The sequence below is a fragment of the Felis catus genome, chromosome B1 (assembly GCF_018350175.1).
Source record: "Felis catus isolate Fca126 chromosome B1, F.catus_Fca126_mat1.0, whole genome shotgun sequence".
NCBI classification, from domain to species: domain Eukaryota; kingdom Metazoa; phylum Chordata; class Mammalia; order Carnivora; family Felidae; genus Felis; species Felis catus.
The window spans coordinates 59,953,370-59,977,490 of NC_058371.1; the positions used below are offsets into that span (position 1 = coordinate 59,953,370).

Below are 24,121 nucleotides of genomic sequence, written 5' to 3' on the forward strand. Positions count from 1 at the left end.
AAAATAACATATTCAGTTACTATGTTGACATAATGCAGTCGTTACTATCTAGCTAGCTTTTAATAGTCCAACTGAGAGATGCTAAATGATAACTCCATGGAATGATTTGCATCCTATAGTTTTTTCACAAGCTTAATTCAAGACTAATTGATTTTTTAACAAATATGTTTGACATGTACCATTGTGAAAGCTTAAGGTGTACAACATGCTGATTGGACACATTTATATGTTGCAATATGATTGCCCTTGTAGCTTTAGCTAACACCCCTGTCAGGTCACATAATTAAGATTTTATTTTGTAGTGGCAGTAATTAAGATCTAGTCTCTTAGCATGTTTCACGTTTATAATACAGTATTGTTATCTATAATGACTATACTGTGCGTTAGATCTTCAGGACTTACGTATCTACTAGTTTTTAAAAGTTTAAAAATCATGCCGATATGTGTATCTTATTTGATTTTACCACTCTATCAGGTAGAAGTACAGATATTTTAATTCCTATATTATGGATGAAGAACTAAACTGGCCTTTTTAAGTAGAATTAAAACTAAATCTTCTAATTCAAACTCTACTGTACTTTCCATTCTACCAGTTGTTGTTGTTGTTGTTGTTGTTATTGTTGTTGTTTTCCAAATGTGTGTGTTTGGCATGGCTTTATTACCCAGAATTTCCAAACCTAGCTTTTAAAACTTAACAGCTATTTACTAAAACAAATGCCCTATCGTCACGTAAGTTTGGAGAAATCTGTATATGATTGTCCCTTCTTTGAGATTTGACATTTCCAATGGCAAACCTTCTAGAAGCCTATTTAATAGAACACCCGTGAAAAGACACTCCCCTTTCTTTTAAAGAATACCTATTGGCATTTCAGGGGTCATGGTTTGACAGGCAATTTTTTTAGCAATAGTGGCTGACACCAGCAGAAAATACTACAATGCAAGCTTTTTCAGAAACAGGAATTTTTGATTTATGCTTTAAAATACTTGTGGAAAAATTAATGCCCTGCATTATCCAAAAGGCTTAAAGCAGAACCAAGGGACTGAGCTGGGGAAGAAGCTTTCTTGACTGTCCTGAAGGTGATCTGAAAGTCTTCGTGTTAAAGTTGACCAAGTTCTTATCTTAGAACTTAAGCAAGTAAGACTTGTCCCCTTTAGCCTGGGTTGGTACTCTAAAGCAAAGAATCATGTTACTAATTGAATCAATTTCAACCTGCAGGGTACCGGTTGTGTTTTCTTGTCTAAATAGTCCACCAATTTTTTAGCTTCCCAGTACTCTTGATTTGAAATGTGGAAGCATCTATAGAGAATTAGCCCAATTAAAAGGTTTGGGAAACAATAAACCCACTTTTTGAAGTTTTTTTTTTCCCCAATTTTGCTAAATCAAGCACACTCTTGGTTAGTATTTTGTTTGCATGTAGCACTGACCATCATTTGAACTTTTTAGTTTAGTGCTGTTTTGAAAGTCTTTGCGTTCATGATAGTGACTCTGAGGCTGCTGACTGAAAAAAAGAGGAAGAACTGAACTAAAACAAAAGTATTTATTTGGGGTCTTAGAATTGCAAACTGGGAATCACAGATTTGGGTAGCAACCCAAATTTTGTCCCATTGAAAAGTAAATGCCAAAGGTCTTTATTAGCAAGACCTGGTGTTGCAGGAGTTTTTGCTTCAACTCCCCAGGTTCCTTGTCTTGTGGCTTCGAAGAATGAAGAGGTGGGCACAAAATGAGCAGCAGGCAAAAGTTTATTAGAGTATAAGATCAGAAAGGAGGAATAGTAGGAAAGCTCTCTACAGAGAGGGGACATTTGAAAGTTAATGCCTGCGAACTATAGGCTAGAGTCCTTGTTTTATAGGGTTCCGGTCGGCCCTCCCTTCCCTTACCCCTAGTTCCTTCTCAGGTCCTACCCTCATTGGCTTGATAAGTCCAGGTGCTGGCTTGTCCCTTCGTGATTGGCTCACTTCCATTGTATGAGGGATGGTCTATGGCCATATCATTCCTTTTGGGTTATGCATTTTATGGTTTACTACTTATTTTTAGTTAGGTCTTTTGTCAAATTCCTGAGGGAAACCTGAGGGGGAGTGGGTGGTGTTTATTACATTCTTAAGAGGACACTTACCCCTGAGGGGGGTTGGCTGTGGTCAGACCCTCCTAGTATTGTTCCAAAATATGTGTCTTTTCCTACCCTGGTACCTCAGGTCCTAATCATTCCCTCTCTGCCTATTTTATCCTATCTTTCCCTATCAGGAAACTTACACAAGTTGTTTTCCAAAAATTATGATTGGAAGATGTGATGACATTTTATAATTTATTGGTTTTCTGAGTACATTATGTCAGTTACTAGGAAGATATCTTTTTCTGAGTGTCTAGTTTTTATCAAGAATGCCCATGCAACAGTCCTGTTTTCAGTCCTGTTCCTTTGCCCAGTTCAATAGTCCGTTGTAGTTACTATTTCAAAAACAGAATAAAGTTTTAGTTCCAAAATAGGGTCTCTCATGTTCGGAGGTTTTACCCAGGTTCGTGAGGCAAAGGACAGAACATAAGATAAAATACAAGAATATTAAAATTGTTAATTTTATTTTAAATGTAGATTGAAAAGTATGGATTTCCTTCTGACCTTACCCTTTCCCCTCGAGAAACCATCCAGCTTTATGATACCATGTTTCAATTCTGGGAAAGCTGGCCCAGGGCCCAAGTAAGTAATAATTACACAATTAATCTGAATTAATGTTATTATAGTGGATGGTAACATTGCTGTTCATAAAGACAAATTCTCACCCTTTCTGATCATGTGCATCTAATCTTTTAAAATCATACATACACTCTCCAAAATACAACTGCCCCTTCTCAGACATTCTTCTTCCTAATATTGTGTGTGTTACTTTAACAGGGGTGCAATGCCATTGAATTCTTGAAAATATTTCTTCTTTCAATTTCTGGGATGCTACAATATCTTAGTCTCCTTTTACATCTTGGATTCATATTCCTTCATCTTCTTTCATTGTGCTCCCCTTCTCTCTTTGCGCCCTAATTGCTGTCTGTTTTCATCTTCTACTTGGTTTTGCTCTGCATTCTTTCCTTTGAAGAGTTCATGTGTCCTATTAGGTTTATGTACTGGAAACTTTGGGGGGATAAAAAGACATTTAATAGTTTATACTCTCAAGAAGCTTGTAATTCTTTTAGTGAAATGTATAGTTGAGAAACATCTTTGGATTTTCTTGCATGATTTTATTTAACTTTGTGGCATTTCTTTTCAAGGAGTTGGATCCAGAGAAATCCATTCATTGTAAGAATAAAATAGTCATTAAAAAGTTGGATGCTAGAAAATACGAAGAGAGCTTAAAGGCAGAATTAACAAGTTGGATTAAAAATGGCCATGCTGAGGAGGTAATTTTCACATGTTTTTTGGCAAAACAATATGTTCCTTGTTTTCTTGAGTTACCTTGGTGTCATTATCACCACTACTATTATTGTTATTATTTTAGTCTTCAATTTTCATTTTAGGATTGTAAGTTGAACTGGAAGTCTAGTGATTTGGAGATAGAATAGAAAGAGGAAAAGGAAATTGGTCTTTGTTTAATACTTGGCGCTTTCTAAAACATGTACCAGAAGCCAGGAATTCCTGTTTGGTGTTATAATAGATAAGAACAGAGGGGTCACTATCCACAGAGTCAGTGTTCTTGATGACAGCAGAGAGATTGAAATCACAGTAACAGTAAATGAGAAGATTCTTTACTCCTCTATCTTCTGCTGTCTTGGGATTTTTTTTTTTAAGTTTATTTATTTTGAGAGAGAGAGAGAGAGAGAGAGAGAGAGAGAGAGAGGAGCAGAGAGACAGGAGGAGAATACCAAGCAGGCTCCATGCTGTCAGCACAGAGCCTGATGGGTGGCTTGATCTCACGAACTGTGAGATCATGACCTGAGCCAGAATCAAGAGTTGGATGCTTAACTGACTGGACCACCCAGGCATTCCAATTGTAATTTTTTTCTTTCATGATTTTTATTTCAACTTGTAGGAACTATTTGTATATTAAAACCTTAACTTGGGATCATGTAAGTTTTATATATTTATATTAAGTAAGTTGATGATGGTTTTTATATTTTGAAGTTTGTCTTATTGTCACACATTGTGGTTTTTGATTTTTGGGGAGTGACATATATTAGACTTTTCCCATGTGAATTTTTTACATTACGTTTTGAGTTAGATCATCTCCCATTCAGAAACATAATTAACTTCCATTTCCTTCCATTTATTTTGTCATTTAAAAACATTCAGAATGTATTTGAAAGTGATTTTTATACATGACATGGAGAGAAACTGATTTACCCTACCTTCAGCCACACTATAACCAGCAGCATTTACTCAACAACCTCTTTCTGACTGATTTGTGTCGACAAATAATTGCATGTTAAATTGCATATATGTGTGCATGTATATATATATACATATATATATTCCTCTTTTTGTCGTTTTTCTTTTAGTGCATTGATTTACATATTTCTTTGATGGTTTCTTTACAAAATTTTATATTTTTATACTTACTTTGTTATTATATTTTATTTTAAAAAGCTAAGAAACATAGATTAGATGACCATGAAAATATTTTAGCCAAAAGTAGTAATTCCTTTTTTTATTATGCAGCATTTAAAACTAATAAAATTTTTTATTCATTGCTACAGGCCAAAATGGTTCTGAGGAATCTTAGTCCTGATTCAGTACTTAGTTCAGGAAACACAGTAAAAATGTTTCCACTGCTCGTTGAGAAGCTAAGGAAAATGGAAAAGTTACCGGCATTATTTTTTTTGTAAGTCATCTAATTTAATTTTTTTTTTTTATAATTTGTATCGGGCTTATTCTTTTAAGGTGAGGAAAGTTACAAAATCCACTGTTGTAATAAGCTATTCATTACTGTTTTTGGTGCTCATTTGTTAGCAGAATGCATATTTAGCATCTTTCTAGTTCAGTTCTTGAAAAAACTTTTTTACTTGTGTTATTACAAATTGCCATCTTTAAATAGTTTTCTACTCCTTTTTTTGTTATATTTTTATTGTAAACTATTATATTTTTATTTCGGTCTTATACATTTCCAGTAAATAATGAGGTTCTTTGCAAAATAAATTGAATGTTTATGCACATAAGTATCCCATATAAAATTAAAGTATCCTTACTATATGTTAGCATCTTTATTCATGGGGTATTTTATTGTTTTTAATTTATGGTTATGGGAACTGTAACTTTGAGACACTGCTATCTTGCTAAATTTTATGTGCTGTAGCATGAAATAGCTTAAAATTGAATGTAATCATCCAGTTTTGGTGAAGTATAAATTATATGAAAATATATTTACTAATTGGATATTAACTTGGATCACATAGTTTGCGATCAGAAAGAATGCTTTATTTACTTTAGATAATTTCAGACTATTTTAAGCCATGGAAGCTTTAAAGAAGCCACAGATATAAATAAATAAATAAATAAATAAATAAATAAATAAATAAATAAATAGTAAATAAGGCAACATAATCTCACTTAAGTGGCAAAGTTTAATGAAATTGTTTACACCGAAATAGACATATAGTAATTAATCATTACTGGTGATATATATTTAAAATAATAATGATAATTAAATGTATTGTTGTGTTTGTAACTTTTGGAGATTACAGTACAGTGGTTCCTTTGACCTTTGTTATTGGGACAAGGAAAATAAATTTTCAAACTACTAAGAAGTTACACTGCTTACCTACTTTACTTTAGAGTGTGGCTATAAATTTCAGTTAGAAACAAACACAATTCTGTGCATCTGGGATATTTCTGGAAGCCTAACTGTAAAATAGAAATCCAAAAATAACTATATTTATTGTTCATGTACACATACATGCTTAAAATATTTAAAAAGTAAAATATTTTGACCTAATGTGTGAAGGGAGTCAAGACTTACTTCCACATATAAAATAAATAAATCATGGAGATGTAATGTACACCATAGCTACTATATTAAGAATATTGTATTGCATATATGAAGGTTGCTAAGAGATTAGCTGTTAAAAGCTCTTATCACAAGTGAACAAATTCTGTAACTATGTATGGTAACAGATATTAACTAGAATTATTGCAATCATTTCATAATATATACAAATATTGAATCATTTTGTTGCCCATCTGAAACTAATATAATCTTGTATATTAATTGTACCACGATTAAAAGAAACAAAGGGCAGTGTATAATAGAATATATAGTGTTTTATGCACCTGTAAAAGCTTCTTTGGAACCTATACCTAGGAGCACAATCACCATATTTTGTAGTGTGGACAAACTAATGGGGTAAGTTGACTTACCCCTAATGTGGTTTCTTAGCTTATGTCCCATCAGTAGTTCATGAGGTTCTATTGTGACCTATCGTCACAAGCTTGTGGGATCGGTTTTTCTAATTGTTGCCATTCTGATTGTGTAAAATCATGTCTTGCTACTGTTGTAATTTGCATTACTCTGATCGGGATTGACTTTGAGCATTTCTTTCAAGTAAGTAGTCTTTCAAGTTTTTGCTCATGTGCTATTCAAGTAATTTTTCTTTTGGGTTTTGTAGCTTGTTTTTTTTTTTTTTTTTTACTATTTTCAGGAATTCTAAAAGGCGAAAGATTTATATGATCTGAAGAGAAACCAGAGTATTATTTTCAGGAATTCTAATTAATTCATTGTCAGTTACTAATTTGGCAGTTATCTTCTCTGAGTCTAGCACCTGCCCATTAACTTTGCCTATGCTATTTTTTGTTAAATAATTCTGTTTAATTTTGATTCATTAAAATCCATCAGTGTTTAAAAAAAAGGAACATATTTCACAAAAATATCATGGATTTAATTTTGCTTGAGGAATTGAATCTTGGCATGTCTATGGAATTTTGGGCTCTTTAGAAAATGTACTATGAAAATCCTTGGTCTTATGCAGTTTAATTTACTCATAAGTAACTCCAGATCATCAACAAATCAGGATACTTTAGGGCCCAATCTGTGCATCTGAGAGCTTTTCAAGTAATAGTTGTACCTGTTAACGTCTCCAGTCTGGTCTCTAGAAAAAAAAAAGTGTGAAGCATGTTTAATGTTAATGACAGTATCAGTGTGCTTAAAAACATGCATTTCACAGTCAGGCTCAAGTCTGGATCCTACCTCTGTTGTCAATTAGTATGGCACTTCGAAACAGCTACCTGATGACTTTCAAACTTAGTTTCCTCATTTGCAAAATAAAGTGAGAAAAATAGTAATGCATAGGGTTGGGGTGAGAATTAAATACAAATAAATTATGAAAGTCCTAAGTGTAGCACTACACAGTATTATTGGCTGAAGTCCAGTCGTGAGCACATTCATTTCAAATAGGTTATCAGAGAGATTTGAGAGGAAAAAATTATTTCCAAGTGATTTAGATTTTTAACAGTGAAATACTGTGATGGAAATGATGTCATTTCATACAGATGTTCACCTAGATCATGTAAGTTGCATTAATATAAAAGAGAAACAACATGATTGCATAGTTAAGAACATGGACTTGGAGGCCAGACTCAGCCACATGCAAATGTGGAGTCTTAGGCAGATCACTTACGTGTCCATTTTTTCAGTAGTGAAACCGGGATAGTAACAGTGCTTTCCTCATAGGATCATTGTGAATACAAAATGAGTAAATATATATAAGACAGTTAGAGTAGTGTCTGAAAATAGCAGGTCTAAGTGTTTACTAACTTTATTGTTTCATTGTCTACTGTATAAAATTTCCTGCCATGTGGTATGGACTGCCTTTGTTTAAATCCTTACTTCACCAGTATGCCAATTTATTTACTTTTCAGTAGCTAACAAGATTTTCTCTTCATGCTGGCTCTTTAAAGACTTTACAAAAACTCTTTGCCTCACATTTAGAAGGCTTTATTGATGAGAGCCAACTTACGATTTGCTGTAAGAAGCTGTGGCTAGTATAGTAATGATGGCTATTGGCTACTGCCAGCCGCAGCATTTTGCCAATAAAATATTGAGAGGAGATTAAAACTTCCATGGACATTTCAGTCTTCTTATCAAAGGTCCTAGCTTCCTGACTCAGGGAAATGCATGTGATGTAAAAATAAGGAATTTTTTTTTTAAATTTTACTTCCCCTAGAAACATATTACTCTTCACATACCATGTGAATTTGGTCTTTTACCTGTTTTCCTAGTTAATATATCAGGTCTGAAAGGGCCAAATCGTTACAACCTGCACTAGGTTGCTAGTTTAAGTCCTACAGTAGCAGGAAGTCTGGACCGCTAGGTCCCTAGGTATTTACGTTTCAAAAGGTATAAAGCCCAGAGCCTGGAAACATTTCTGGATTGTAAAGGCCAGCAACACCTGAGGTTTATCTGGTTTCTGGAAAGAAGTAACTACAATCCAGAAGGTTAGGGTGAGAGCCCAAATTATCTCCATTACTGCCTAAGAGCAGAGTTTTACTGTATGATCTCACTGTATATATAGAATCTAAAAAAGCTGAACCCATACAAACAGAGTAGATTGGTGGTTGCCACGGACTGGAGGCACACAGTGGGTGAGAGAAATGAAGACATGTTGGTCAAAGGGTATAAATTAACTTTTATAATATGATTAAGTTCTGAGAATCTAATGTACAACATGGTGACTATAGCTAACAATACTGTATTGTGTACTTTAGAATAGCTAAACGAGTAGATCTTAAATCTTCTCACCACACTAACACACAAAAAGTAACTATGTGAAGTGATGGATGTGTTACCAAACCTTATTATGGTAATTACTTTGTGATATCCACGTGTATGAAATCATCCTACTGAACACCTTAAACTTATACAATGTTACATGCCAATTTTACTGCAATAAAACTGGGGGAAAAACAAAGAGAAAAATAAAGGAGTCTCTAAAATTCACAGAAGACTTGTGAAATCTGAACTTACATATATTTACAGAATGCTAAGGGCCTTTGATTCTGTTTAGGAGGTAGACCTAAAGATTAGTGGAATTAAAAACTTGACAAGTATATGTCAGGATGTTAACAGTAGATGGAAATTTATTAGAATCTTGATAATGATATTGTTTTCAAGGCAAGGAGTCTTTTCATTTGTTTGCAGATTTAACTTAGGAGATGTAGAAGAGAGGGCTTTAAGTGTGAGAACTTCCCTGGAGCAAAAGCAAGCGGAAAAAAGGTCTCTCAAAGCTGATAAAGAAGCCCATGATGTGACCAACAAACTTCGAAAAGTTAAAAAATCCATCGAGAAACAAAAGACAATGTAAGTATTTAACTAAACAAATTAGTGGCTAAAAAGGTTAAAATACTTCATAAGTCCAGTCGGAAACATACTTTGAACGTGCAACAAAGAAGTTCTAATTGTTGCTTGGACTTATTTGCCAATTGTGTAAATTTGGGTGGGAGAATCAGGTGAAGATAAGTGGCCATAATATTTATATATGTATTCCTCAGTTGCGTAGATGAGTCTCATTTAGGACTTCAGAGAGGTAGGACCACAGCCTATGAGCATAGGTGGATTATGTACCTGACATAATCATCTCTCAAACTAAGCATATGTGACTGCAGCTCTCAGTTCTCAGAACAAAATCAACACATGTTGTCTTGGGTCACAACATGGAGGTGTCACTGATTTACCATCACAGTCACATAAGTGAATATAGGATGAATTTTAGAATGCGTTGAAATGCCAATGTTATGCTTGGTTGAATTTTTTTTTAAATTTTTTTAAGGTTTATTCATTTTTCAGAGACAGAGAGAGACAGAGCATGAGTGGGGGGGGGGGGCAGGGGGTGGGGCAGAGAGAGAGGGAGACACAGAATCTGAAGCAGGCTCCAGGCTCTGAGCTGTGGGCACAGAGCCTGACATGGGGCTCAGACTCACAGACCATGAGATCATGATCTGAGCTGAAGTTGGTGTTTGACTGACTAAGCCACCCAGGTGCCCTGGTAGAAACTTATTTTTGACTCCTCTTCCTCGTTCTCATGTCTAATCCTGACAACTCTAGGTCCAAGATTCTCTCCCTATTATTCTCTCTGCTTTACTTGCTGTCTGGTTTAGATGCTCATTATGTCTTCCTTGAATGACGATAGAGGTCTTCTTTTTAGACTCCAGAGCCTTAGAGGTCACTACTCTCCAGTATAGCTAACAATGGCCCTTGCTAACATTCAAATTGGTTAAATTATTCCGTGTTCAATATTCTTTTTTCCTTGCTTAGATGATAAAGTCTAAATTTTTGACTGTTGTTGGTATGCCAGCAGGTTTTAGGTTTTGCCCTAACTTTTTCAGCTTTACTTTCTACCACTCCCCTCCAACAATATTCAGTATGTATGGTTCTCCTTACATGACCTGTTCTTCTGTGTCTGTGTTCTTCCATGACCTGACCCATCTGCCTAATTGCACTCCTTTGTGATTGCCCCCAAAGCTTACACTCATAATTTTTCTATCTCTTCTCTGAATCTTTCCCTAATTCTCCAGTTGAATTTAGTGTTCTTTTTTCTGTGTTCTTGCTACACTTTTAATAATTAGTAGATCAATTATTATAGTGTATTGCTGTTATTTTTACTTGTCTTTCTTTTTCCTACATTATTAGTATTTCCCTCTTTTTATCTCTAGTGCTCAGCATGTTGCTTGACAGGCAATAGTCATTTCATAAATATTTTTAAATAAGTCTGAGCAATCAAACGCAGATACTTCTTCAAAGCTGACACAGATTTTAGAGCTTCTCTGATTCAGAGTTCTCAAATTCTAGGGCAAGCTATAATTCGCTGCTGAACTTTCTGCCTCTATTATTTCTGCCTGTTGTATTATTTCCTTGGAAGTAATGGAAGGTGAAGAGCCCAGAGACAGTGTAGGAAGTATAAGCCTTTTTAGTACTGATCTTTAGACAACTTTTCTTCAGGGCACTAGGAGACATCATTTCAAATTGGATTAGTGACCAACAATTCACACTATAAAAATACAAAGAATGTCTTAACACTTTGTTCAGCACCATCATTATACGGAGAGTGAGAGGGGGCCTCTGCCTTGGTCCTTGTGTTTTGGAGAGTACTACTCTGGTCCTCCTCTCTTTGTATCTATTCCAATAATATTAGGTGTCAGTGGATCTTAGGGGACTTGGCCACCTGGAGCTCATTCTCACCCTTTTAATTTCTGCATTGTTATGGAGTTATATTTGTCAAAGTAGGAGAAGAGAATATATTTTATTTGATAGTTTGTTACCTTGATTTAAAACTTATAAATAGTTAAACCACACTATGTGGGCCTCCACTAGTACTCTGCCTCATGCTCTGCAAACATTAGGGCCAGGCCTTTCCATAGTTATATCCTTGAGTTAAGGGTTATGTTAGCTGGAGGTGAGACCTCTTAGTGATGGGTTACACGTGAGCTCATCTTCTCATATTTGGAGTTGTCTTATATTCACAGTTAAGGGGAAAACTGAAAAAAAAAAGAAAGGGTAAGTGATCTGGGTATCTGTAAAAGGCTGTTACATTGAGAGGTAATGGATAATACAGTCTGATGACGTGGCAGAGGTTTATGCGGCCATAACTTAGGCAAGATTCCCTAGTAGCACACCCTGAAAGGAGGGTATCGGTGTAAGTGATTTATTGAAAGGTTGAGCCCATGAGGGCCCTGTAAGAAAGTGAAGGAAGCATAAAAAGGGAAAGTGAAGAACATATGCATAGATATGGGTCTTGCTGCAACATTGCCTGAGCCTGATCCAACAGGGAGATCTGAGAGCATCACAAAATTGCCCAACTTGGGTCAAGGTGGCTGATTTTTGTACTTCATGTCAGTCAATTACTGGCTGTGGGCAACTTCCTCACTCTGAGGAGAGGTTGTAAGCTCTTGTCCAAGAAGCTCTTGTCAGTTGAGAGCAATTCTCCAGGGAACAGTGTAACTGAGAGCCCTTCCTTACCAACCAAACTCAGAGAGCTTGTAGCCTCTACCACAAGAAGGAAAGGAGAATGGCCTGAAATTGGCAATGTGGAGCAAGGGGTATGCCCATGTTACCTCCAAGCCTAGAGTAATGAAAGATGAGAAAGAGAAAATGATCACCAATTTAGCAAGAGGAATCAAAGTCCTCTGGGGAGAACTGGATGTGGTAAGAAGGCTACTTGCAGCAAGAAGGTAAGGGAACATTCAGGGAAAATATGGGTGTACAGGGAAATTTTTTTGCTATGGGATCACAAGGCCCAGAAGCTAATGAGGAAGTGCATTAGAGGAGGAAGTTTGAGTCAAAATAGTACAGATGTATATAGGAGTGACTGTCTGGGTGCTGAGGGGGTCTGGGAAGTCATGGGCTCACTATGGTAAGCAAATCTGACTATTCATTGCTTAAAATTTATTTTTATGCACAGAGATGAGAAAAGCCAGAAAAATCCCAGAAAAATGGATCAAAGACTAATACATGAAGCTGAACATACTAATCTACTCAGGACTTTAGAGAAGAACCTGGAAATCCCTCAGGAGTGTACCTATGCTAACCAAAAAGCAATAGACACAGAGGTCAGCTCTTAGAATGAAATGCTCCTCCAGGAAATGATTTCGCTCATCAGCTGTTATTTCTCAGTTATAGACAGTATTGGATGCAATAACTAAATGCAATCTCTACGAGAATAGAAATCTCTGTGTGTGAACTTCCAGTTACATATAACTCTTGAGGGCTTTGCAGAGCATGTCTAAAAAGGATAAGATCAGGATTTATAGATTATTTCTTGTTTGTTAACAATTAGTCCCTGAGAGGATCTGCCCTTTTATTTTTTCTTTCACAAAAAGGGTTTTCGCAGCCTGAATTCTAGACTTCAATCCCACATGCTTCATTTGAATATTTGGGTACATATGGTTCAATGCTCTTTAAATAATGTACACAGAATTTGTCAAAATCAGAAGCTTTGTATATTGTAGTTAAAGCATACCACTAAAAAGACATTGTTATATCTAAAAGTGGTATGTCAATTTTTTCATTAAAACTTTTTTTATAAACATTGGGGTACAAGTGCTACTGCTGGGAATTGACCCAAGGGATACAGGAGTACTGATGCATAGGGCCACTTGTACCCCAATGTTCATAGCAGCACTCTCAACAATAGCCAAAATATGGAAAGAGCCTAAATGTCCATCAACTAATGAATGGATAAAGAAATTGTGGTTTATATACACAATGGAGTACTATGTGGCAATGAGAAAGAATGAAATATGGCCCTTTGTAGCTACGTGGATGGAACTGGAGAGTGTGATGCTAAGTGAAATAAGCCATACAGAGAAAGACAGATACCATATGTTTTCACTCTTATGTGGATCCTGAGAAACTTAACAGAAACCCATGGGGGGAGGGGAAGAAAAAAAAAAAGAGGTTAGAGTGGGAGAGAGCCAAAGCATAAGAGACTGTTAAGAACTGAGAACAAACTGAGGGTTGATGGGGGGTGGGAGGGAGTGGAGGGTGGGTGATGGGTATTGAAGAGGGCATTTTTTGGGATGAGCACTGGGTGTTGTATGGAAACCAATTTGACAATAAATTTCACATATTGAAAAAAATAAAAATAAAAAAATAATAAAAATATATATTAACAAAAAACCCTTTTTTAATGCAAATAATTCATGCTTAAGGTAGATGAATTTGAAAATACAAATTAATATAACAAAGCAATGCCATCAATCAGAGGTAATCACTTATCTTCTGGATGAACCTTTCATTTGTGACTACACACACACACACACACACACACAGGTCTTTTTTTTTCTTTTAAAGTTTATTTATTTTGAGAGAGACAGAGACAGGGTGAGTGGGGAGGAGCAGTGAGAGGGGGAGAGAGAGAATCCCAAGCAGGCTGCGCACTGTCAGTGCAGAGCCCAACGTGGGGCTTGTACCCATGAAACCGTGAGATCGTGACCTGAGCCAAAACCAAGAGTTGTGGATGCTTAACTGGCTGAGCCACCCAGGCGCCTACACACACAGTTCTATTATATACCTTTTTTTCCTTTTTTTTTGTAAACTTCATGGTCTCTCTCTTTTTTTAATAACCATGAATTTACATCATCATTTGAATTCCTTCTCAATATTCCATTGCATGGATGACTATACAACTGAAGTGTCTTTGGCTTTTGGACACTTAGGTTGTTTTTGTTTTTTTGTTTTTTGTTTTTCTTTTTCTCCCTCTCATAAGCAGTATTTATCTTTGTACATATAACTCTACACAAGTGGATTTCCTTCTTAGGGAATCGACATTTTTAAGGCCATTTGTGATGGATTTGCAGTGAGAAGTAAGCACTCCCCCACCATATGGGGTGAGGAACCTGCCCGGCCATTCTGGAGAAGTTTCTCTTTCTCCCTGGGGAGAGCTTGCAAGGCTCCCTCAGGTCACGCACTCACACTTCCTCTGGGTGTTTTATCTACTGTGTCGTCAGGACTTTTCACCTGAGTAGTGGGGTGAGAAAGTGAGAGACAGTCTTTGGACAGACAATTGGACAGACAATTCCAAAATTCAAGATTTTGGAATATTTCCTATAGTTACTGCTGCTGCCATAAAATGTTGTTTGTACTCACGTAGAGTCCATTTCAAGCACTTGCTTCGTTTTGTCAAACGACTGCATAGTATGACTGTTATTTTCATTTAACTATTTTATTTTCATTTAAATTAAACTTAGATAAGAAATGATCAAAATCCCTAACACTCTTGCTTCTTTCAGACTTTGCAGATGGTGTTTGATCGAGTAAAATCCACAAGAAAAGGTGAACAACTGAAGGCTTTGGCAAGAAGGGGTATTGGATATCATCACAGTTCTTTAAACTTCAAAGAAAAACAGTTAGTTGAGATTCTTTTTAGGAAAGGATTTATTAGGGTAGGTAAATGTTTTCATTCCAAAAAGTGAAGCTATGTGTGTAGGAAAGTGAATGTCCATGAAAAATGGACCACTTTTTTCTCATCTAATTATATCTTTTTTTAAATAGCCCATAATGTCACTGCATATTCTTCCATCTCATTTAATTGAGGGAGGAGGTTTGAAGTTTATCATTTAGCTTTTCTCTTTTTCAAGAGATTAAAATATTCTCTAAACAGATACTTTTCTAAATATTTCTGTAATGAAGCATACCTATTATGATCTTGGAACAACCCCTTTGTGTTTCATTTATAATATCTAGGGAATTTTGTCAGCTGTTCATATAATTTTGGCTACAGACATTCTTTCCTGGGCTTGGAGGACGCTTATGATAGGATTTTGACCAAATCTTTTCGCAATTTAATAGCTGAAATAAGAGCAAGAATGCATTGCTTCCTCAGTGCCCCATTGCATAACTTGGCAATGAATCATTCCTAAATGAGTCGCTCCTAAATGCTCTCTCTCCTATCACTAATAATGGACAAGAGGAAGATTACTTTAAATAGCTTGAAAAACAACCCTTATTATGTTTTACTTAGTATGTTCCATGAGGGTGCATGGGGATAATCTGGATAAATCCACAAGGAGGATTTATATAATTTCTTTGTTTACATCTTGAGTAATATTTAAAAATAGCCTGTGAGTTTTAAAAATTATCCATATTAAAATTTTTGTATGATGGATATTACATTTGTGTGTGTGTGAGAGAGAAAGACAGAGACACAGAGATTCAGAGACACAGAGTGAGAGAGAGGGAGGGAGACAGAGCAAGAGGAGAGGGGTTGAGAGGAGAGAGTGAGAGAGTACCACAGTAAGGAGTATCTTTTAATCTTGAACTAGATGTTGAGAAAAATTCAAGGGTAATTTTTTTAATCTGGATAAAAACAAAACTATGTCATTAACAACTTTGCTTAGTTTCTCTCTTAACTAATAATAAGCTATTTATTTGCTTTAAAAGCCAATAACTGGACACAAAATTTTCTCCAGGATTATAAATTCAGGAAAATAGGCACACTTATTTTGATCAGTATGTCTTGTGTCTAAAATACTATATGTTAAGTGGTAGTGTCTTAATTACTATTATTTTAATAAATGAATAATTGGATCACTGTAGAAAAGACACTATGGAAATAGTGATAGCTTTGTTATAAAGAACACATTTTTAAAAAGGTGTTTTTTTCTAGTTACAGCATAAATGTAACGTTTTTACTCTGCCCACTTTTTTTAATTGAAGAACTTTAGAAAAATTCTTAATAAATGTGTTTTTCATTGTCACAGATGTATTCAGTTACAGAATAAATAGAGAAAATTATTCCAAATACTTAAATATTAAAAATAAACCGTAGCATATATGACAGTCAATGTAAAGAGAAAAAGAAAGCCATTTAAAATACCCAACATTATATGAGAAAATGAGCAAAAGTTGATCATTTAAGAAACTTTAAAGTTTATCCTACCCCTTTGTTTGGCCAGTTATCAAGGCAATTCAGAGGGAAAAATGAAACTTTGTTTTAGTATTATGATAAAATATGTTCTTTCCAAAGAAATAAACTTCACAAATAAGTTATAGTGGATGAAGTAGGCAATTGCCCAGAAGTGGCTTTATAAAAGTATTATTACTGTGTCATAAGGAAATTCCCTTTTTAGTTATTATTAAGAAATAGTTACTGAACACCTGTCATTTATTCTTCTCAGTGTGGAGATACAATGGTGAATAGGGCTTGGAGTCTGGTATAGGAGAAATAAACAAATACTATCACTATTATACTAGTAGTCATTAATGCTATGAGGAGAACTAATGTAGGATAGTGTGGGTGGTTATTTTGGGTGTGGTAGACCAGAAATTTCTCTTTGACATTCGAGCATAGAACTGAACAAGCCAGGCGAATATTTGGGAGAAGAATATTGCGTGCAGAGCAGTGACTGGTATGGTCCTGGGCTGAGAATGTACTGGATGTGTTTGTGAAATAACAAGATTACCAACGTGGCTAGTATCTGTAGCCACTTGGTTCACTTGGGAAAATACCATTTTCCCACTGTGGTTCAAGTGAACTTCAAAGAGTTTTAGTAACTATATGGCATTCTAGTGAAATGCTATTTTATGACATAATTTTTTTTCTCTCTCTAGGTGGTGACAGCTACTGGGACACTTGCTTTAGGCATCAACATGCCTTGTAAATCTGTGGTTTTTGCTCAAAACTCAGTCTACCTGGATGCTTTAAATTACAGACAGGTATTTCAATATGCATACACTCACTATTGCATCATGAAAATAGGACCATAAAATAGTAAAAAATGTGAGCTGTTAGTTTACAAACCTATTGCAATTTGTGTGCTAGCACACCTTGACATTCATTCATGCCTGACTGTCATTTTTAGCTGCGGTATAGGGGAAAGCATGTGAGCTTGGAATGGTGTGGCCATCACTAACCAGATATGTGACCTTAGGTGAGATATCTGACCCACCTGATCCTTTTTTCCTATCTCCAAAATAGGGGTAATAATTATTATCCCATAGCATTTGTAAAAATTAAATGAAGTAATTTCTACAAAAGATACACATCAAAGGCGCCGGATAAACATTTACTCATTCATTTCCTGTGCATATGATTTTGCCTCTGGAGCTAACACTTCTCTCTTTTTTGCTCCCAATACACAATCTTTTACCAAGCCCATTTCATTATTCTCCTACATGTAGTGGCATTTGATTTTTGCCTTGCAATTTCTGCTTTCACCTACATGTAGTGGTATTTGATTTTTGCCTTGCAATTTCTGCTTTCACCTACATGTAGTGGTATTTGATTTTTGCCTTGCAATTTCTGCTTTCACTGTCTCTCATCATATATTCTTGGCCTTGTATTATTATTTTTTAAAATATTTATTTATTTATTTTGAGAGAGAGAGAAAGAGTGGGGAAGGGACAGAGAGAGAGGGGAGAGAGAATCCCAAGCAGGCTCCTCGCTATAGTGCAGAGCCTGACACAGGGCTCCATAGAGTGACACAGGGCTCAATATCACAAACCATGAGATCACGAACTGAGCTGAAGTCAAGAGTCAGATGCTTAACTGACTGAGCCACCCAGGCACTTGGCCTTGTATTATTAAAACAGTTCTCTAGATTTTCGATTCTCCTTACTCTCCTATGCCCCACACACAGTATGGTTTGTCTTTATAGGATTCCATACTCAGGAACATTTGATGATTCTTTCTGCCAGTGGCATCAAATTTAGATATATCAGCCAATATTCAAGTTTTTCCCTTCTAAACACTTACTTTCTATTCCCTTATAGACTTTGTTCCTACTCAATATAACACCCCTGTTATTTCCCACCATTTTACCAACCTCTACCCCCGTTCTCCTGATTTCTTTTTCTGCTCCTGTGTCTGCATGAGCTCTCCTCTCCCACATCATCTTTGGGAATCACAGAGTTAGGGTTCTGGAGCAAGGGTGTTATAATATTTCAGAAATTGAACTTGGGAATCAAATTACCAGGGTGTGAATTCAGGACCTTTCACTTTCTGGTGTTTAACTATAGACAAGTTTCTTCTACTCCCCATGTCCTTCTTTCTACATTGTAAAATGGAGTTAATGATCATATTGTCTTAATGACTACAGCTTTATAAGATAGCTTAAAATCCAGATTTGTGATGCCTTCAGTTTTGGTTTTCTTTCTCAGGATTGCTTTGGCTATTCAGGGTCATTTGTGGTTCCATACAAATTTTAGGATTGTTCTAGCTCTGTGAAAAATGCTGGCAATATTTTCATGGGGATTGGATTAAATATGTAGACTGCATAAAATGTATAGACATTTTAACAATGTTTTTCCAGTCCATAAGCATGGAATGCTTTCCCATTTCTTTATATCCTCTTCAATGTCTTTCATAAGTGTTGTATAGTTTTCAGAGTATAGATCTTTTACCTCTTTGGTTGGGTTTATTCCTAGGTATCTCATTGTTTTTGGTGTAATTGCAAATGGGATGAATTCCTTGATTTATTTTTCTGTTGCTTTGTTATTGGTGTATAGAAATGCAAAATAATTCTGTATGTTGGTTTTATATCCTGTGACTTTGCTGAATTCATGTATTAGTTATAGCAATTTTTTGGTGGAGACTTTCAGCTTTCTACATAGAGTATCATGTCATCTGCAAATAGTGAAAGTTTGACTTCTTCCCTGCCAATTTGGATGCCTTTTATTTCTTTTTGTTGTCTGATTGCTGAGGCTAAGATTTCCAGTACTATGTTAAATTGTAATGGTGAGAGTGGACATCCTTGTCTTGTTCCTGACTATAGGAGAAAGGCTCTCAGTTTTTCCCCATTGAGGATATTACGCATGGGTCTTTCATTTATGTCCTTTATGATGTTGATATATGTTACATCTATACCTACTTTGTTAAGTGTATTTATCAAGAATGGATGCTGTGAAAAAGAAAAAAAAAAGAATGGATGCAGTATTTTGTCAAATGTTTTTTCTACATCTATTGAAAGGATCATAGGGTTCTTATCCTTTCTTTTATTAATGTGTTGTATCATATTGATTGATTTGCAAATATTGAACCACCCCTGCAGCCCAGAAATAAATCCCACTTGACCGTGGTGAATAATTCTTTTTGTGTCCTGTTGGATTTGATTTGCTAGCATCTTGCTGAGAATTTCTGCATCCATTTTCATCAGGGATATTGGCTTATAATTCTCCTTTTCAGTGGGGTCTTTGTCTGTTTTTTGGAATCAAGTTAATACTCGCCTCATAGAATGAGTGTGGAAGTTTTCCTTCCATTTCAATTTTTTGCTATTTCAATTTCTTTGCTGTTATGGGTCTGTTCTATTTCTTTCTGTTTCAGATTTTGTAGTTTGTATGTTTCTAGGAATTTATCCATTTCTTCTAGATTGCCCAGTTTATTGGCATATAATTTTTTCATAGTATTCTCTTATCATTGTTTGTATTTCTGTAGTGTTGATTGTGATCTCTCACCTTTCATTTGTGATTTTATTTATTTGGGTCCTTTCTCTCTTCTTTCTGATAAGTCTAGCTAGGGGCTTGTCAGTTTTACTAATTCTTTTGAAGAATTAGCTCTTAGTTTCATTGGTCTGTTCTACTGGGTGTTCTTTTTGTTTGTTTCCATATCATTTATTTTTGCTCTAGTCTTTATTATTTCCATTCTTCTGCTAACTTTGCGCCTTATTGCTTTATATGCTGTTCCTTTTCTAGCTCCGTTAGATGTAAGTTTAGGTTGTGTGTTTGAGACCTTCTTACTTCTTGTGGTAGACCCATATTGCAGTATACTTCCCTCACAGGAATGCCTTTGCTGTATCCCAAAGTTTTTAGACTGTCATGGTTTTATTTTCATTTGCTTCCATATACTTTATAATTTCCTCTTTAATTTTTTGGTTAACCCATTCATTGTTTAGTTGGATGTTCTTTAATCTCCATGTATTTGTGGTCTTCTCAAATTTTTTCTTGTGGTTGACTTCCAGTTTCAAAGTGTTGTGGTCTGAAAATATGCATGGTATGATCTCAGTTTTTTTGTACTTGTTGAGGCTGATTTGTGACCTAGTATGTGATCTATTCTGGAGAATGTTCCATGTGCACTCGAAAAGAATTTGTATTCTGTTTTAGGATGGAATGTTCTGAATATATCTGTTAAATCCATCTGGTTCAGTGAATCATCCAAAGCCATTGTTTCCTTGTTGATCTTCTGCCTAGGTAATCTGTCTATTGCTATAAGTGGGGTGTTAAAGTTCCCTACTGTTATCATATTATTGTCAATGTGTTTCTTTATGTTTGTGATTAATTGATTCGTATATTTGGGTACTTTCATGTTGGGAGCACAAAATTTACAATTGTTAGATCTTCTTGGCGTATAGACCCCTTAATTATGATATAATGCCCTTCTTCATCTCCTGTTACAGTCTGTTTTAAAATTTAGTTTGTCTGATATAAGTATGGCTACTCTAGCTTTATTTTGGCATCCATTAGCCTGATATATGGTTCTCCATACCCTCACTTTCAATCTGCCAATGTCTTTAGTCTAAAATGAGTCTACTGTAGGCAGCATATAGATGGGTCTTCTTTATTTTTATCCATTCTTATACTATACATCTTTTTATTGGATCATTATTGGTCTTCTTGGGAAGGGCCTGCTGCTCTAATTCTTAGGCGGATTTGCCTAAATGGAGATGTGCCTGGAGGGTGCGGGGGTGGGGCTTGGTGTAACACCTCCGTTCTCTACCCAGTGGCACAGTTTAGCTCACTGAAGTCAATCAATGCTGGTGGGCTATTTGTGAAAATGGCTTTGCCCCATTCTCTAGTCTCTGGAGTGGGAAGTTCACACCCTCCCAGACACAGAAATAATCATTCCTCCTGTGTCTCCAGCTTCTGTCAGATCCCTACCTTCACCCTGTCTGTGTCTGAACTGTCCACCTGTCAGGTGGTATAGCTCTCCTCTGTTTTGTTTCAGCTGTGGCTGTATTTCAAAATCATACACTTCAGAGACTTCTGGGGCTCAACCTACGCTTATACTGTAGGAGAGGGTCTCACTGTGCTATGGCCAGGCCTGGCTTACCCCATAAAACAGTTGCATAACCATACAGCAGCAGCAGCTTGAAGTTTATGGTAAATCACAACACACAGCTGATGCCAGGGTTTGCTGTCCTCAGCCAGAGTCTTTGTTCCTATACAGGCCATGGGGCAGCTCAGTGGCGCCCACCAGATCTTTTGCCCATGGAGAGGCTGTATCAGCTCTACCAAATGCACTCCATATAAGGAAATCACTTCTCCCTTCTCCCTGGGCTCCCCCCTGCTTCCTCACTGGAGCACCAGCAGGTGCCGACCTCCAGAACTTCAGACTCTCTACTCTGCTGTTTATAAAAAAAAAAAAACGGTGGTATTGAAACCCTCTCCTTTTTCCCTGTCAGTGGTTTTGGAGAACAATTTTCTTGTGCACTCCTGTGTATGTTTTCACTCCTTTTTTCCCCCACTCTTTCTCTCTGGCTACTTTTCAGGGGTAGTGATTTTCTTTTGTGAACCTGATACTCTCTGCTCCCTGTCTCCTTCTCTTTCTCATCTGTGAAAAGGGCCCCCTCCTCTCTGGGGCACGGCAGCTTTTCTCTCCCCCAATTCACTTCTCCACGTTGCGTACCTGCCATGTTCTCTCCCTCAAATTATGGAGATTGATCTCTTAATCCTCAGATTGGTTTCCTAGGTGTTCAGATGATTTGATGTTGATCTAGCTGTTTAAGAGATGAGACAAGGTCAGGGTGCTCCTCCTACTCTGCCATCTTTCAGGGAGGTTTTACTTTGTAATTTTGTTTCCAGATGTCTGGACGTGCTGGAAGACGAGGTCAAGACCTGATGGGAGATGTATATTTCTTTGATATTCCATTGCCCAAAATAGGAAAACTCATTAAATCCAATGTTCCTGAACTGAGAGGACAGTTTCCTCTCAGCATAACCCTGGTCCTGCGACTCATGCTGCTGGCTTCCAAGGGAGATGACCCAGAAGATGCTAAGGCAAAGGTACCGTGCTTGACATTTTCTGAGGCATTGTCTTCATTACTAGCTGCGCTGTGATTGGGTTTGCTCTTGATTAGAAGTCTGTAGCAGTAACTCTTCTGTTTCATCAGGTTTATTTTTTTTTTATGTTTTGCAATGTCTTAAATAGTATAAGGTTGGGAGTAGAATGGGAGAATAATAATTAGTTTTATTTGTCTCCTCTATCAATTATAGAATTCATGGCTGGATGGACATATGGAATTAAAGATTACCTTTTTCATGTGTGATCAGCATTATCCTACAGGACTAAGCGTGCAGGCTATAGATTTTAAAAGATGTGGGTTAGATTCTGGTTTTCAAAAGGAACAGGATTAGTTGTTATTTCATAATAAAAGTTTATATTTTTTTGTAAAAAAAGTAGTAACCCAAAGTCATCAAAGAATATTTAGATAATGCAAAAGGTTGAAAGAAGGAAAAGGTTTTATCATCCAAAGACAGTGAGTGATATTATCATTTTGGTATTTTGGCATAGGTATGCATTTGGTTTCAAATACTGATATATTTAATTGGACTTCAGAATATGGTTGTAAACTTTTCCTGAAGTTTATTTGCTCAGATAAATATTTTAAGTCCAGTCCCACAATGAGAGGTTTAAAATTCATAATTAAACCAATTTGATTTTCATCCTTATGAAGATGCATTGTTAAAGACACCCATTCTTCCCTGTTTTTGTATATGCCCAATGAAATCAGTGTTTGTCAATGTGTTTGTCAATGTGAGGGTTCTTTTAGGACTTTTGTGATGAGTTGGCTCTTGTGTTGTTGATGGTCTTACAAAGCAGGCACATATCATTTTAGACCAAAACTTCCCCATTTCTGCATTCTTAATTGTTACTTCTGTGTAGGAAAGAAAAACACATTTTTAGTAAGCTTTCAAAAATATTTTTTAGAAAGTTTATTGAATTGGTTTATTTTCTTTGCCTTGGCATATTTGAGAAGATCTATCTAATCTTTATACATAAAAGGCTCGAATGTGGACATAAAATTCTTAGAATATTCTCTTTACTCATCACATCAAACTAAGATAGCTTCTTTTCTTCTGGAATTTACTGTTACAGAGGAGTAGATTTTTTTAGTCTCCCCTAGTGGAGCCATGCTAATTCCTGTTTTCTTGTAGTTAGTTTGATTTTTTTCTGTCTATGTAATTATATGAATATTAAAAAAATCCTTATGTTTCAAATTCTTTTCCTCAGGATTTTCTGTTCTGTGAGTCAGTTTTTAAATTGATGTTTTTGTTATTAAATGTTAAGAGCTTTGAAACTTTATGTTCAGATTTAAAAAACAATTTTAATGTTTATCTATTTATTTTGAGAAAGAAGGATAGAGAGCGAACAGGGGATGGGCAGAGATAGAGAGGGAGACAGAATCCCAAGCAGGCTCTGCATTGTCAGCATGGAGCCTAATGAGGGGCACAAACTCACGAACCCCAAAATCATGACCTGAGCCGAAAACAAGAGTCGGACGTTTAATTGACTGAGCAACCCAGGCTCCCCTTCATGTTCAGATTTTTTAAATTGTGGTAAAATACAAATAACATAAAATGTATCATCTTACCCATTTTTAAGTGTGCAATTCAGTATTGCTAAATGTATTTGCATTGTGCAATGCTCAAGTAGTTTTGGAATGCAAAAGAGGTTTCTTAAATTAGATCTTTGATATTTGCTTGTTTTAATTTGTTCAACTTTTTC

At 36.0% G+C, this 24,121-nt stretch overlaps 1 protein-coding gene across 8 annotated transcripts in view; it reads left to right on the forward strand.

The window, feature by feature from the left end:
- The window catches only part of DDX60 (DExD/H-box helicase 60), a 106,968-nt gene that overhangs the window by 51,781 nt on the left and 31,066 nt on the right, over window positions 1-24,121 (forward strand). For all 8 annotated transcript variants that reach the window (XM_045055701.1, XM_045055702.1, XM_006930786.5 and 5 more), the window contains 8 exons: window positions 2,586-2,690; window positions 3,254-3,382; window positions 4,676-4,800; window positions 9,109-9,267; window positions 12,365-12,512; window positions 14,694-14,846; window positions 17,014-17,118; window positions 22,198-22,398. In XM_045055701.1, coding sequence (XP_044911636.1) covers window positions 2,586-2,690; window positions 3,254-3,382; window positions 4,676-4,800; window positions 9,109-9,267; window positions 12,365-12,512; window positions 14,694-14,846; window positions 17,014-17,118; window positions 22,198-22,398 — 1,125 coding nt within the window. The remainder of the gene's footprint in view (window positions 1-2,585; window positions 2,691-3,253; window positions 3,383-4,675; window positions 4,801-9,108; window positions 9,268-12,364; window positions 12,513-14,693; window positions 14,847-17,013; window positions 17,119-22,197; window positions 22,399-24,121) is intronic.